The 16871-nt window shown below is 35.7% G+C and overlaps 1 protein-coding gene across 20 annotated transcripts in view; it reads right to left on the bottom strand.

Annotated features, from left to right (window-relative positions):
* LOC18422504 (26S proteasome regulatory subunit 6A homolog) overlaps nt 1-14924 on the bottom strand; it is a 36708-nt gene extending 21784 nt beyond the window's left edge. For 6 of the 20 annotated variants that reach the window (XR_016052458.1, XR_016052455.1, XM_088862501.1 and 3 more), the window contains exons 1-7: nt 14888-14924; nt 14651-14751; nt 8449-8556; nt 8026-8104; nt 7514-7674; nt 6929-7120; nt 3797-3915 (exon numbers count right to left, since the gene is read on the bottom strand). Coding sequence is in view for 14 of the 20 variants with exons in the window: in XM_088862501.1 (XP_088718627.1) it covers nt 3797-3915; nt 6929-7120; nt 7514-7674; nt 8026-8104; nt 8449-8547 (650 nt within the window). In the remaining 6 variants the exon portion in view is untranslated. Of the gene's footprint in view, nt 1-3796; nt 4077-6928; nt 7121-7513; nt 7706-8025; nt 8105-8448; nt 8557-14053; nt 14142-14650; nt 14752-14887 lie in introns of those variants that run through there. The other 14 variants (XR_016052456.1, XR_016052457.1, XM_088862498.1 and 11 more) reach the window with 13 other exon arrangements.
* Nucleotides 14925-16871: the final 1947 nt, after the last annotated feature.

The following is a 16871-nucleotide window of genomic DNA, read 5'->3' as shown; positions in this document are numbered from 1 at the left end:
GGTCAACTCCCAGCCAACCAAAAGATCACCAGAAGGTAAAGTGAATATGACAAAACCCTTAGGTTTCTACTAGCTCATGAACAAAGAGGGCCTAGTACAGAGCTACTGCATCACCCAAGAAGAGGCCATTTTTTCTTGATGAGATGACAGACAATCTCCTGTGTCTTCCATATGACCCTCATTGTGACATCTCCAATATCATCCACAATGAACAATAGCATTAGATATGAAATCTAGCCAAAAAGCTATAGTAGTACGAAAGAAAATGTTCTAATTCGGCCAGAGCATCCTAAAGAAAAAACATTTGATAATTTCTTTAAAAGGAAGAGTTCTGTTGGAAGTGAAAAGTGTGCATGAAGTTGCACTCAGAGGACCATATGCAAACAGGGAGAGAATAAAGAGAAGGACAAGGGATTAGGGAACATGAAATTTGTAAGGGAAAGAAAGAGGGGTTATCCTGGAGTACAAGTCACTGTTGTCTGGACCAGAAAAGAGGCTGAACCAGTGAGTGCAACCAGTTTCGTTGCGCTGGAAAGGTTGACCGCTCAGACCAGTCATAAGATTAAACAATAAACTCAGAAAATACATTAAATTTGAAAAGAAATAAAGAAAGTATGGACAAAGCAAAAAAAAATAAAAAATGAAAATTAGGGAAATTTAAGAAAAGTATTAGGAACAAAAATAAAATTATAACACACCTTTAGTACAAAAACAAATATTTGAAAAATAGGGAAATTTAAGAAAAGTATTAGCAAATAAAATAAAATTATAATACACCGTACGTCCTCCATAATTCCATATCTCATGATGCACTCCAATATCCCATCAGGCGATACCAATAAAATCGAACTAATGAGGTAATGAGCTATTGAATTTAAGAAAAAAGGTCAAAACATAAAGTCACAAGACCTCAACTCCACATCACAATTTAATCCAGGAAAGCTCAAAAAAGATTCAAAGAAAAAGAGTACTAAACAACCCAAAAAAAGAAGAAATTAAAAAAAATAAAAAACAAAAATCCACAAAAATAAGCAAATACCACAACATTTAACTATTAATGCCCCAAAAAAAAAATTAGAATGGATATAAGAAAAAAAACCATGGAAATTATTTTGGAAAAAAAAGTTCATTATTTGTATTATTGAGACAAAGAGAGAGAGTCACCAAACCCTTTCCCTACCTTAGAAAGTGCTTTTTATGTGCGAAACCCAACCTAATATTCATTACCAAAATGCCCCTCATGAAACTAAAATAAATAAATAAAATAAAAATAAAAACACATTTTTGAGTTAAAAATGGATAAAGCAAAGGTTATTTTTTACCCTATTCATCTATATCGAGACAAGCAGATTCATCCCATTGAACCAACTGGCTGAGATGGTCAACCAGACTGGGATGGCCACCAGCTCCTGGTTCAGACCTGCCTCTCTGATTTGGTTCTGACAACATTGCTATTAAAGATCTTGAACATTGTTCAAAAAAGCGGACCGCCCAGCGCTTAGGCCGGTATTAAGGGGGATGTTGTCCCTTGTAAAAATGTTCATGAAGCTATCAAAGAGGAAATTAAGCAAATATATGAGTTCTGTAAACAAAAACAGGAACACCATCTTTGTCATTTGAATAGATCTATTTCTGCTACTTCTAGAAGAAGTGATCCGGGTTGGAAGTATGGTTATAACCCAAAACCAAACGATAAAAATTGTAAAAAGATATCAATGGGGGTATTAACCGATTCAAGAAACACCTTGCTGGCATTAAAAATAATGTTGCTTCTTGTAAAAAGGTTCATGAACCCATTCGAAAAGAGATTAGACAACTTCTAAATTTAAAAGAACCAGAAAATGATGAAAATGAGCCTTGTTCTATGAAAATATCTTCTCCAGATTCTTCTAGAAGTGATGATCCGGTTGGAAGTATGGTTATAACCCGAATCCGAATGACAAAAATCATATTAAATGTAATTATTGTGGAAAGAATACAAATGGGGGCATTTACCGGTTTAAAAAACGCCTTGCCAATATTAAAGGGGATGTTGCCCTGTGTAAAAATGTTCCTGAAGCTACCAGTGAGGAAATTATACAATATTTGAGTTCAGGGAAGCACAAAAAAATAGAAAAGGGTAGAGCAGCCAAGACTCCTAATGCCTCATCTGAACATAATAGTAAGAGGGCGGTAGAAAAAAAGGAGGAAAGGGCAGATTTAGAAGAAACAGAGGAGGACGAGCATTATATTGAAGAGGGAGACGACTCTAATGATGATGGCCTTCGAATCTAAAGCATATGATAAAGCTTACCCTATTCCTTCTGATGAAGGATGATGATGATGATGATTTAAGCCTCTTGGTGTTGAGTGTTGACTGTTGTGTTGAGTGTAAACAGTTGTGACTATATATTTTCTGAATTTTTGTATATTTTCTTTTTTTTATTTTTAGTTTTTACTTTCTAGTTTCTAATTCTACTATCTAACGTTTGTATGTACAGTCTATAATGTATCAGACTATCAGTGTATGCTTGTATGGTTTTACTATTTTAGCATCGTATGAAAATATGGATTATGGTCTTATAGATTATCAAAATTCTCTTTTGGACTTCTATCTTCTTTTTTTTAACTGGGATTATGTTCTTATGGATTATAAAAATTCTTATGGATTATGGTTTTATGGATTATCAAAATTCTTATAGATTAATCATTATCAGTCATCAGTTTTTTTTCTTTTTTCAACAGGGCCGCCTAGCGCTTTTCGAAACATTGATTCTGAACTTGTACAAAACTGAGCCACTACTCCCTCCTCAATCATTTCCGCTGTCTCGTTGGCTTCTCTCTAGGGGTGAGCAAAAAACAGAGAGGAAGGAGATTCTCTTGTAGCCAAGTGAATGATGTAGAGAGAACCACCCTCAACCCTAAGTGATATTGAGATGGGCTCCTTAAATCGCATCAATTATAGTATTCCCTTAACACCTCCATAAAGCAGACCCCACCATCTAAACAAAAACCCAAACAAGGTGGATAGACTCCGCAGCACCAAACATCTAACTTAAGCACGGCCAAAAAAAGGCTTCCCAAGTATCTAAAAGAGGGAGCAAAAAATAATGGAAGATAGAGCAAGGAAACCATTCCTCCCAGCTTTCATTTCCAAATCCCACAAACCTAATTGGACAAGCCCAAGCAAAAACAATGTAGCAATGCTAATAGCAGATCCTCCTCACATAAAGGCCTAGCCACAAACACAGTTACTCTGAATCCACTCTCACAGGCATCGCCTAAACCCGTCTTGTATTATGACATTGTCCCTCAAAACTCACCATAAGCACAAAACAGTTAACCAGAACAATGGGATATAGACAAATTTATCATTCACACATTTCAGCTTTGATACTATTGACTTCTTTAGACTAAAACCCTTGTATCTAATTGTGTCTATATTCTCCAAAAAATAGACTTCTAGCCCACATTCCAATGATTCACAAAGTAAAAGGACATTAATCACCCTGGAACAATAAATATATACGAATATGCATTAATACAACCATATCAAAAGAGTGTTACATGAGTAAATTCAGCTTCCAGATTCCATCAATCACAGCAAACAAAAGAGGTGGTTCCAATAAAATTAAAGCAATATACACAATTTATATAGAAGAGCAAAGTGTAGTTCCCCAACTTCCGACAAAACTAAAATAAATATTGCAATGTGATTCCATAATGCTACAAGCTTGACCTTTACATGCATGTAGCTTTGGACGATTAAACAACCCATAATAAAAATATTCAAATAACAACAGCAAAAGCAACACACCTGTCAAATCGTTTTTTTCCTATTGCATCAATCTCATCTATGAAAATGATGCAGGGGGATTTCTCTTTAGCAAGTTGAAATGCATCACGCACAAGATTTTGTCCATCACCAATGAACTTCTGAGGTATTTGACATCAACAATTTACTATTTAGCCATTGCAATGCAATGTAGTCTCAAATGCATCAATCTCATCTATGAAAATGATGCAGGGGGATTTCTCTTTAGCAAGTTGAAATGCATCACGCACAAGATTTGCTCCATCACCAATGAACTTCTGAGCTATTACATCAACAATTTACTATTCAGCCATTGCAATGCAATGAAGTCACAAATTCCCATGATAAAATTTTAAAGTTCGTGTAGAACAACTCAATGAATTGTTAAGTGCTAATACGAAAAATGATGGAAATTGACTAAGGCATGAAAAGGAGATTTTTGGGACAGAAATGCTCTATAAAAACAATGAAAAAAATACAGCCACCGAATCAACGCAAATCTAATACCCCAAAACATAGCAAGAATACAAGCATGTTTATTGTGCTCAAGGAGCAAAGTGCCAATCACGACATAGATAAAATCGTACAACTTAATGACCATCCAGTGAATATTTCATTTAGTCAACTAAATGAACCAAACAGAAAAATTTAAAGTCATTCAAGTAAAGAACACAGGATCATGAGTTTCACAAGCAGAAGTGAAAGATAAATAAAGACGTCTATCTTTAGCTTGATTTAGGGAAAGCAAGAAGCATTTAAAAAGTGCAATGACATAAATTAAATATGCTCAAAAAACTACTTACCCACTCTAAACAAGTCCGCAAACATCAGAGTTTCACAAAGATGCCACTAGTGTTCCTTTTCTTTTTTGGCAGCTAATTTTGCTATAATTGTTAAGCCTATGTGCAAGGTCTCTTTTTTTTTTGACACGGTGCAACAAAATTGAGCACACCTCGCTCAATAGTACAAAGGGATGGCAATCCCTTTCATAACAATAACAATTGCATCAAATCGGTGGCAATCCCTTTCATAATGATAATAATTGCATCAAATTTGTTTATGGTTGGAGATATGTAATGCATGCATAATTCAACAACCCGGAGATACTGACTTACATGCACATGCACGAGAAAGACAATTTACAATTCAAATGGAAGCCAAAAAAGAGAATTGTCCTCAGAAAAAATTAATCACAACAATGTCCTTCCAAACAGCAGAAAGCACGGATGATGTGGTAATTACGGTATCCTTGTGGGCCTGAAGACTAGAAAAGTACCACACAATAATGTGAGCAATGGAACTAGAATGAACAGGATAACTACCATTAACATTCACTTTTATCAGGGCATAGACATCCAGGGCACGTTTATTAATTATGAAATCTATATCAGGAAATAAATCGACAGAGATATATCTCTTTTTTTTTAGGTAAAATGTGACGATATGTATTAGATAGTAAAATATGTTTACAAAACCCACGAGGTGTGGGTGATGGCATCCCACAAGTCGGGTGCTCAGAAACATACAATAAAACACAAAAACCCTTGCTTACAAAAAAGAACATTAAGGGGTGCAGGAGAGTGAGAGAGGACAGAAATAGTAAGGGTATATAAAGAGAGAAGTTTAGGGTAAGAAAGAGAGAAGAGAGGAAGGGTGAGGAGATGGAGGAGTGAGAAAAGAGACATGAAGAGATAGAAAAGGGAGGAGAGAAAGATAGTAAGGTGAGACAGATAGTACAGAGAGAAGTAGAAAAAGGGGAGAGGAATAAAAGTGAAAATGAATAGATTTCCCACATAAGGCCGCTAATTTTTATAGTGGAACTTTTGCAAGCTCATATTTCCAAATTTGAGTGGAGCCACTTTCCCATTTCATAAACATGGGAAAAGAGGTTAATTTCATTGAACTGAAACAAACATACCCCTAAGGTAAGAAAACAGATATCATACATATCAGGATACGTGAACTCAAAATATGACGAGAGAATTTAAAGGTTCCTCCGACATTGATGCAACTCCTTTTATTCCATAACTTCATTGAGAGTAGGCTTCTATGGTATTTTTTTTCCTTTCGAATTAAAGAGAATGAAAACTTACATCCTAAGTTGTCATTGATTGAGAAAATGGAACCGCTTACAGCACAAACCAAGAAATTTACAACTGACAATTGTCCAGCAAAAATGCGAGTAGTTGGACCAGGCATGAAAGAAGTGGAACAAATCGCCATGAATGAGTGTTGACCACAAGGTAGGCACACCAGTCCTACTTACAATTTTTTCAGTACCCTCAGTGAGAACAAAACTTCAAACTTCTCTAAGTATCCGACTATCTAACTACCCAAGTGTACCCCCCATTCACAATGAGACCCACTACTGAGGTGAGCTCTCTCAATTGGGAAGGATTGCCACTTATGGCACGTTTGGCTCGAGTGAAATTATTTTCCGGAAAACATATTCATATGAAAAAATTCTCTCATGTGTTTAAGTGTGGGAATATTTTTACATCAATTAGTTGGCAATTGGTGTGAAACGATGCACTAAGACACATTGGTATGAAAATATTCCCGACCTTAACCACATGAGAGAATATTTTATGTGAAAATGTTTTCTAGAAAACAGTTTCACGCAAACCAAACGCGCCAAGTGTACGTGAGACACATCATGCACACCCGACTCAATCAGGAATATTCAATTATGCAAGACCCTCAAATTTTGCCAATTCCAAAAGTCCCATAAGCCCTTCAAATCAATCCACTTTAATCATATTCCCTTGAATTAGACATGATAGGTGCAATCCAAGTAGTGATTTATATTGCAGCTCATGATTTCCACTCTCATATAGTAGAAGGGCTTGACAATCTTGAAAACTATCGAGAATTCCTCAGAACCAAGTGTTAAAGAACCAAAAACTAATGACAAACCAAAGAAACAGAGATGTATGAGCCAAAGATAGAGAATGTGGCATGTATTTTAAACCAGCACACATTCACAATCACATTATGTAATAAAATCAACAAATTCTCCTTCAGACGATAAAAGAAGTGTAAGCTAGAAAGCATATAGGTCATCTGAATACAGTAACCAAATCAACAAACTATACTATTTAAGACACATCAGCAAACATAAACCAAAAAAATTACCTGAACTAATTGGGGACCTGCAAGCTTCAAAAAAGTAGCATTGATCTGAGCAGCACATGCACGTGCCATTAGAGTTTTGCCTGTTCCAGGAGGTCCATAGAGAAGAACTCCTTTGGGTGGACGAACTCCTAATTTCTGAAACCTTTCCTTGTGGGTTATAGGTAAAACAATAGTCTCAACAAATTCTTGAATCTGCCAGAACAAATCATGTTTTGTACCACTCAGAAATAGGCCAAAACTAACTACACCAAAGAAAAACAAGACATCTCTTTATCAATAAAAAAGATGTGTTGAAAGTGATATTGGAGGAAAACAGCCATCAAGGAATTTCAATGATCTCAGCCCATTGGCAGTTGCTTGTAATCCACTGCAACCATCTAATAATTAATGACTAACACCCATCAAGGTAATTGTTTCATTCCCATAGAATAAGGAGAATTATCTTCTATGGGAGAATTATCTGAGGTTCAAAACATAGAAATCTAGTCCATTGAGGGAGGCAAGAAAAAAGAAATTCCTAGCATCACACTTCCCAAAAAAAACAAGCATTACAGTCCCCGAGAAACGTGAAACAACTGAACCCACCTGCTTCTCAAGACCTCCTAAGTCAATGGAATCTTCAGTAGGCTTTTCATCAACTTCCATGGCCTTAACACACGAATCATACTCAGATGGCAAAGTATCTAATATCACATAATTGTCTTTATCCACCCCAACTAAATCACCAGGTTTAAGCTTGTCAGGATCTACGAGCACAACAAAAGGCAAAAATATGGTCTGCAATCAAGCAACCAACCATAAATGCTTTGAAGTTGTCAGTCACATACAAAATAGTATCAAAGTTTTTTAAGCGGATAAAGAGAAACTAAAGAAAAGCACAAAGAAATATTTGCTTCAAGTAACATTTGTAATCAGTTATAGGGCTGGCAATGTGCCAGGCCAGCCCCTGCCTTCGCTCGGCCCTTCTACCCATGCGCCAGCCTAAGCGCGGCCCAGCCCGGAACCAAGTCTAACCCTGCCAGGTTAGGGCCGGGCAGGCCAAATACAATCCAAGAGAAATAAAAGAAAAAGCAAAAAAGGGTCAAGACAAGCCTAACCCCGTCTCCCCTGTTGTGGCCTCAGCCTAGGCCCAGGACCTAGCTTTTTAGGGCCAGACCACCAAGCCCATTGACAGCCCTACAATTACACAATCATTTAAGAAACTAGTTTCATCTTGCATCCATACTCGAAACACAATAAATCAACATATAATTTTAATTAGGCCAGTAAATCCATCAAAAATAAATCAATATACATGCTATAAATTCCAAAATTAAATGAAGCACCACATGCAAAATAAACCTATACTTTCCTGAATGCCTGAAATCAAAACCCAACAAAAGCCACAATAATATATTGGCATCAACATCAGCATCAAGAGCCCAGTAAAACACACCAAACAATAAAGGAACATGGTAGCAGAGCCATCGACTGCAAAGCAACCATAAATTTAACGTTGCACAAGATTTAATGTTGCACACCTTACGTGTAGATGTTTTAAGCACAACACTCTTTCCCTTCCCTTGGGAATCTAGATCAACATTCGCACCTTCCTCTTCAGCATCATCCTCCAGATTCATTTCCAAAATCTAAAAAAGATAAGGAAAAAGTTTATATAAGGTTGTAACCTTAAAATGTAGAATTAAAGATGCACCTCAAAAATCCATCAGAAAAATGTTATTTTAATGTTAAAAAACCCTCTAATTGGTCATCTAGATATCGAGATATATGAATATGAAAACAAAGAATTTGAGTCCCATAAATAGTGCATCTTGCAACACATTATCTAGATCGTCCTTTTCAAGATTTTCATATGTTCATAGATCTACTTGATTTTAACCATTTTTTGAGTTTAGATTTTATAATTAGGGATAAAAATAGATTTTCAAATAATCCAAAGAGTATTTTACACAAAAATTACATATTATGATAAATTTTGGAGGTGCGCCTTAATTGGATTGTTGAAGGTTGCAACCTTATAGAAACCACACCCAAAAGATAAAGCTCGTATGAAGTATACTCAAATTACTATTTCTGACGATAAGCATCTTCAAATTTCCATGTTCAAACAAAATCTATAAATGTAAGGTGCAAGTACAAAATTTATTAAAAAAAACTGTATGCATGATTTGTTATGGCACATACGAACACCTGCAGCATAAATGCATAAGGCCTATCACCATCTAGAGGCAGAAATGTGCAGGGAGAGATATTTGCAGGTTTCCTATAATTTAATTGCTTCACATTTTCTCTTCATAATTGAGTAAAAATGCGAGATCATGACAAAAAGATTCATAGGTGTAGGTTCCCCATTTCATCATTATTTTTCTGCATGGAGGGGTTATCTATCAGTGTTCAAACTTTCAATTATCAATATGCGCTGATATGAACAACAAAAATTTGTTACTGTTCCCAAAAAATATCATTGCTACCAATATTCGAAGCAAATAAAATACGAAGAATAACAGCAACTAAACATAAAAGGCTCCCGCAAGGAGTGTCCTATCACGATCTTACATGTATGCTTTGTTTCTGAATACAATTAATCTTAGAACATCCACCCTTCTAGCTACATTAATCTATTAACTGTAACATAGAAGTCATTACATCACATTGAAATTCATGATACTTGTGGGGGGGGAAATTAACATGCATATCACATATTCCAAGAAATGTAGTTCACAAACATATTAGAAGCAGTAAAACTTCATTTTGGATAAACTAAACTAGCAGTTAAAAATATAACATGTTCATCCATTGCTTCTATAGTAACACTCCAACAAATTCTTTTAGCCTTTGGAGGGTCGGTTTCAATGAATCTAAAGCATAAGCCTTATATTGTGCATAAACGAGAAAAGGAACATTGTCAAGATTCCTTGCCACCTATGACTTCTATAAACTTTATAATGGGGCCCAAGGTTTCAAGTGGGAAGCAAAAGCAATGTCTAAAAAAACGGACCGCCCCAAGCCTAAGCGCCCCAAAAAAAATTTTCGCACGCCTTGACTTGGGCGCCCCAACACGAGCGGCTATACCTGGGCAGGTGCCCAGGTGGGCTAGGCGGGCGCCCGCCCAAAAGAGTAAAGGGGGTCATTTTGACCCCCAAGTTTGTATAAAATAAGTTTAGGGGTTTATTTTTCAACCCCAAACTGAAAAAAAACAAGAAACCCTCAATCTTAAACTTATTTATGAGAATCTAAAGCAATTGCTGAGAATCAAAAGTACTTCTTGTTGATTGAAAAAGTTTGTTTTTCTGATTGAAATTATTTTTAGGGTGCTATTGGTGGTATTAAAAGACTTTTAAGTTGATTCGTAGCTCGATTGAGATAACCAACATCGAAGATCAGAGATTGGGTAGAAAAGGTCAATCTGTAATCTTTATTTGATATTTATTTTTTCAATTTGAGATGTCTTCTGCGGGATCTACTAAAGGTGGAGATCCGGGATGAAAATATTGTGTTAACCCGGATAAGAATGACAAAAATAAAATTATGTGCAATTTCTGTGGACATGTTTCTAATGTCGACATAAACAGATTTAAGAAACATCTTGTCGGTATTAGAGGTGATGTCGCCCCATGTAAGAAAGTCCCAAATCTTGTAAAGAAAGAAATTTTGGAGTACATTGAAGCTGAAAAGAGTAAAAATGTTGCAAAAAAAAAAGGATATTGCAGAATTAAAGTCGGAGGTTCATATTTTTTATGATAATATTGAAACTGAAGAACAGGATGATGAAGACGGGGAAGAAGAGGTAGCCATGGTTGGAAATCAGAGCTCTAAAACCAAGAGGGCTTTTGGGTCTAAGAAGGCTCGTACGAGAGGGCCAATAGATAGTTTTTTTATACCTAGCCATGAGACAGTAATTGAGAAAGGCAAGGAAAAAGGGAAAAAATAGGTGACAACTGAAAAAAGGTTTAAACGGAAGATAGAGCCAAGGTGATTCAGTATATTGCTCGGTGGTTTTACCATGCGAGCATTTCTTTTAACACTGCTCGTTTGAATAGCTTCCATGCAATGCTGGAAGCAATTGGACCATTTGGGTCAGGTTTGAAAGCTCCAACTCCTTATGAAATTGGAGAGCCACTACTGAAGAAAGAAGTCAAGTACACTGATGAATATCTCAAGACTCATAAGGAGGGATGGGCTAAATTTGGGGTTTCTTTGATGACAGATTTATGGAGTGATAGGAGGAGTAACATGAATTTATTAGTAAATTGTCCCATGGGAACAATTTTTTTGCGCTCAATCGATGCTTCCAATGTTCATGATGTGCATTATATATTTTCTTTCATTGATAAGGGTATTGAAGAGGTTGGGGAGGAACATGTAATTCAAGTGGTCACATATAATGCTACTCCCAATCTAGCTGCAGGTCATTTGCTTCGACAAAAGAGGCCTCGCATATTTTGGATTCCTTGCGCTGCACATTGCGTAGATCTTATGCTTGAGGCAATTGGTGAATTGCCTCCTATTAAAGGAATTATTTTTAAGGCTAAGGAGGTTACAATCTTCATATACAGTCACATACTTACCCTTAGCATGATGCGCAAGTTTACAAAAAAGATAGAGCTAGTGAGGCCTGGGGTCACTAGATTTGCCACTACCTACCTTAGTCTACAAAGCATGTATAAGAGGAGGATCGCATTAAGGTCTATGTTTGCTTCAGAGGAGTGGAGTAGGTATAAGTGGTCTAGAGATGCCAAGGGAAAGAAGACACAATATCATTCTTTCGAAACATTTTTGACGTGGAGTGAAGCATGCGATATTAGTATTTCTTCCCTTGGTGAAGGTCTTGCCCTTAGTTGATGTTGATAAGCCCTCCATGGGCTTTATACATGATGCAATGGAAAGAGCTATGAATGAGATTGCAGAGAATTTGGACAATGATGCAACGAAGTATGCCCCAATTTGGGAGATTATAAATGATACTGGTATAGGCAGCTCCACTGACGATTGCATGCAACGAGGTACTACTTAAACCCCAAATTCTTTTATGTAGATGCAGATATCGAGTCAAAAGGGATAATTATGGATGGTTTTAATGAGTGCCTTGAGAAATTAATTCCTGATCCAAATATCCAAGATAAGATATGACCTGAAGAGCTAATTTTGTATAAGTGTTCTTTGATGTCATTTGGGAAAGATATGGCATTAAGGCAGAGAAACAAAGACGAACCAGGTAATATTCTTTTGACTTATGTACTTTTGTTTTATAAAATATAAATTTATAATTTTCTTTCAAGTTCTGATAATGTTAAAGACCTAAATTAATTATAAAGGTTGCCCACATATTGTGGCCCAATGGTGGCGACAACATGGGAGTAGCGCTCCAAACCTCCAGAAGATGGCTATGCGGATCTTGAGTTTGACAACAACCTCTTCGGGTTGTGAGCGCAATTGGAGTTCGTTTGAGATAGTATTTTACTATTTTAAAGGAATAAAATTTTATATGCTTTTTTTGTTTATAAGTTCATATTCATTTTGTAATATAGATTCATAAAAGGTAAGAGATCATAGACCCATAGTAGTTACTAATGTATTATTTTTCCTTATGGTGCATACAAAGAGAAGAAATAGGCTTGAGCAAAGGAAGCTCAATGACTTGGTTTTTGTTAGAGAGAATCAAAGGCTCAAGGAAAAGAAAAACCAGCTAAAGAAGGACCCTATCTCTTCGAAAGATTTGAGAATGCTTCAGATTGGCTAGTTAATGACCCTGGTACTGAGAAGGTCTTCCTTGGGAAGGGTTTGACATGGGAAATGGTCGAGGAGGCTTTGGGATAAGCTTTTGATCCTAGGAGGGCCACTCGAGCAACTTCTTCTGCTGGTACTTCACGGAGGGCGATAGAGGAAGAGGAGGCAGATTCAGAAGAATCTTTGGAAGAAGAGGAATATGTTGAAGAGGGTGATGATTCTGATGATGACGGCCTCAATTCTGATGCAGATGAATGCAATGAAGATGATGATTCTGATTCTTGCTGATGTCTTGATTGTCTTCTCTCTTCTTTTGAAGTAACTTTAATACTTTATTGTACCATCTTGGTTTGGGCTTTAGACATTGGAGTTTGAACGAGTTTTATTTAGTTATGTGGTTTGTAATTTTTTTGCCTTTTTGGACTATTTCGTTGTGTGATTTACTGGTTTTTTTATATTTTTGGAAGTCAGTTTGTTGATGACTTGGAGAGTTGGAGACTTGGATGTTAGTATGGTTTATTTTATGGATATGGAATATGGAGAATATGAGAGTTGGAGACCTTAGAGTCGCCTATTAGACTTTTAAATGTTTTGTATGGTTCAAAATTTTGAATAAGTTTATTCTCAACCTGATTATCTGAGAGGCTAAGACATGTGTTATGTTTGTATATAAAAAGGTATGTTGCAAACTTGCGATATTTTCAATTTCAAATGGAATAAATTACAAATTTTGACACATATATGTGCATTTGGATAGCAAATATATAAAAAAAAAATTAAGAATTTGCACTGCAGGGCGCCCGAGGTTCTGGGCGCCCGGGTACGCGCTGAGCGTTGGGCGCCAGGCAGGCCGCCTAGCGTTTTTTGAAACCTCGAATAAAAGCAAGTCGTTCCCGACCTACCCGAGCCACTCAATAGCGTGGTGATAGGCCACTTGAATAATACCTACCAAATCTGCTTAGGTTAACTATCAAGAAAGAGACAAACTGGACACTGCTTCTAGATGCTTGTTATAGATTGCTAGAAACTCACTTATATTATTCCATGAACCGTTTTTTTTTCCCCAACTCCTTGAACTTATAGGATTTTCAGTATTACCTTCTTACTCTACACGTTTTCATTTAACTAACTTAAAGTTAATTAGGATTATGACATAAAGAACCAACTCACCCAAGTCACAGGTGGACTCAAGGTGATGGCATGGGCGATCCAAGCCTAATTCCTAAGTTGGACATTAATGATTTGTTCATCAAAAATAGTTCTTGTTTCGTAGAATAATTTATTGTTAAGTGATCCAAAACCATTTTTTGCTAAAAGATTTGCCAATTTTTTAGCTCCCAAAAGTCTAAGAAGCATTAAACTACACAGGTGAATGCATGTGAATGGATTATGACTAACCTATCTACACTCCATAAAGGAATTCAAACAGGTAAACATGGTATTAGACAAGCATGGCCACAGTATTCTTCACAAGCCTACGAACACTTCACATATAAAACCGTATTAATGCAAGAACAAATCCTTGCATCAAAATGGCTATTCAGCGAATTTGCACATAGGTTTGAGTACCTGACAATACAAAGGAGAACGATCAGTTTTAAAAGACCACGTATCCTTAATTCAATGAACACAACTTACTCAGTTTAAAGAACCACATCAACTTTTTCGTTTTCTGCTTTAGTTAGTAATAAGAAACAGATCAACTTTAATCCAGCAGGGAATGTTAAAAAAAACCAGCCATGTGCCATAACGTGACACATCAATCAAAGCAAGAACAACTCTCGGATAAAATCTTCATGAAAAGAATAGAAAAACTCCACATGATCATGCGGATTGCTAAAGTTAAGAAAGAGAAATCATACTTCCCGACAACATGACACCATAAAAAACGCTAAAACTCTCCAAAAATGTGAAAAAAACAAAAAACCAAAAAATGATGAGTTAAAAAAGAGTCGGTTGAAATCAGTTCAAATATGAAAAGAGATCCATTAATACCTCGACTATGTGGGCAACTAAGTATGGGAGATGCTTGTGGTGATCTTCTCCTGGTTCACCTTTATCATTGCCTTGAATGTCCCCAACTTTATGTTCGCTCTCTGCAACTCATCATTTGATTCAGAAGAAGACCAATAGGTAACCTTAAATACTTGTTTAGGGTTTATGCTAATCTATACCAAGAAAAGAGAGAGAGAGAGAGAGAGAGAGAGAGAGAGAGAGAGAGAGGGGGCATACCTCAAAGGCGCGCATTTCCCTATCAAGAACTCGAGAGGCGTGGATAATGCTTTCGGTCGACATGCAAGCGATTTCATCATCCTCAGAATCATCAGACATGTGATCTTCAGGATCAGGGAAAGCCATGGCTTTCAAAGACGCACTCTTTTACAGAGGCTCTAACCAATCTTTCTTGTAACAAACAACAAGTGGTTACTTATGGAGGGGAGAGGAGTTGCAGGGTGCCAGGAAAAAGTAAAGACGTAATACTAGGGAATATGTTTTATTATGCACGTGTGTATTGTAGTGAGAACATGGAGTTAGTGCGCTTGTGCATGCCTCATGGTGACTTGTGCCCATGCAGGTGTGGGGCACTGCCCAAACTTTTTAACCAAAACAATATGGAAAATTATCATAACTATAATTTTATTTTCATTTATTTAGAAAAGAAAAAAAACTTTCAATTTTCATAAATTTTATCCATATCTTTTTTTTTCAATTTTTAGCGTTTTTTTATCAAAATAACCTTCATGATAGTTGTATTACCGTAAAGCACCATTTACCGTACAACACGATTCGAGTGCCGTCATAATATCACACCCTATAAATCCTACTTGAAATTATTTTCTCTTTTACGGTTCTATTTATATTTATTCTACCTAAAACCCTTTTCTCCTTTGTGGTTCTGTTTATGCTTATCATAAATATACCTTCGAAACCCTTTTCTCCTTTACGGTTCTGTTATATTTATCAGAAAAATACCTTGTCATAATAATATGACACCTTATAAACCGTACCTCAAACATTTTTCTCCTTTACGATTCCGTTTATCTTGTCATAATAGTATCGCACCTTATAAACCCTACCTCAAACATCTTTCTCCTTTACAGTTTTATTTATCTTGTCATAACAGTATCGCACTTTATATAAAGAGATAGAGACGTTAGAAGAATCATCAAAAAAAATAGGGAGAGAGAAAATAAGTTTAAGGTTGTTGCAGAAGAGTTATCCTACTTAGCATATGTCTCAATATTAGGTTCTCTCTACGCCTCAATATTAGTCTCTCTCTCTACGCCTCAATATTAGGCTCTCTCTTTAGAGTAGGAACAAGTTGTGTAGTTATTTTTCTCTCATATCAAGTTGCTGATACAGTAGCCCACGGTCAAGTAACAGAAAATAACCTAATAAAATTATTATTAATAATAATAGTAATTTGTAAAGACTGTAAAAATAAATAAATAAATCTTCTACTCTATGCAAGGTAGTTGAGCATCTAAATTTACGTATTGTTATATACTTTTTTTACTGACCATAGACAGTTGAAAATCAGGCGGCTGACAACTTCTTTTTTCCATCTTTTTGTTGCTGAAAATTAGTGCATATTGTTATTATTGTTGAATCTTATTATGCACTCGCCAATTCTATTGAAGTAAAGGCTTGCATATCAATTGCATATATATATATATATATATATATATATATATATATATATATTTTTTTTTTTTTTTTTTTTTTTTTTTTTTTTATTGTTTTTTTTTACCTATAATTTAGGGATTTTTGACGTATTTTATTTGCATAATAAATGTCACTGCATTGTATAATTATCCTATGTTTTGGTCTCTTTAAGTTAGAAAATTTCATGATCTTGATTTTGTGAATTTTTCTCTTTTTTTTTGTGATTATGAAATGCCATATTTTTTGTTGAAAAATATCAAATATCATTATAGACTCTCTATCTTGTGCTAAGACATATTCACATATCTATGAAAATTATTCTTATGCAAGATTTGACATAAAAGTAGTTGTTGTCGTACTTTATTAATTTTTTCTTGCATCACAGCAGTGCAAACATAAACTGTTCGAGAAAATTTTTCTTTGAAGTTGCAGCTCACTGAGAGTCAGCGAACATATTGATTTAGCTAGTAGACAACCTTTTATTAAACACAATTAAATTTGTTTTTGAACTTTTAGGTATTATCTAAAAATTTAAAATGGCACTAGGCTA

The sequence above is a fragment of the Amborella trichopoda genome, chromosome 3, assembly GCF_054954075.1.
Source record: "Amborella trichopoda isolate Santa Cruz 75 chromosome 3, AtrichopodaSantaCruz75HAP2 v2.0, whole genome shotgun sequence".
Classification (NCBI taxonomy): Eukaryota; Viridiplantae; Streptophyta; class Magnoliopsida; order Amborellales; family Amborellaceae; genus Amborella; species Amborella trichopoda.
Note: the sequence above shows the minus strand (reverse complement) of the source record. Positions and strands in the feature narration are given on the sequence as shown.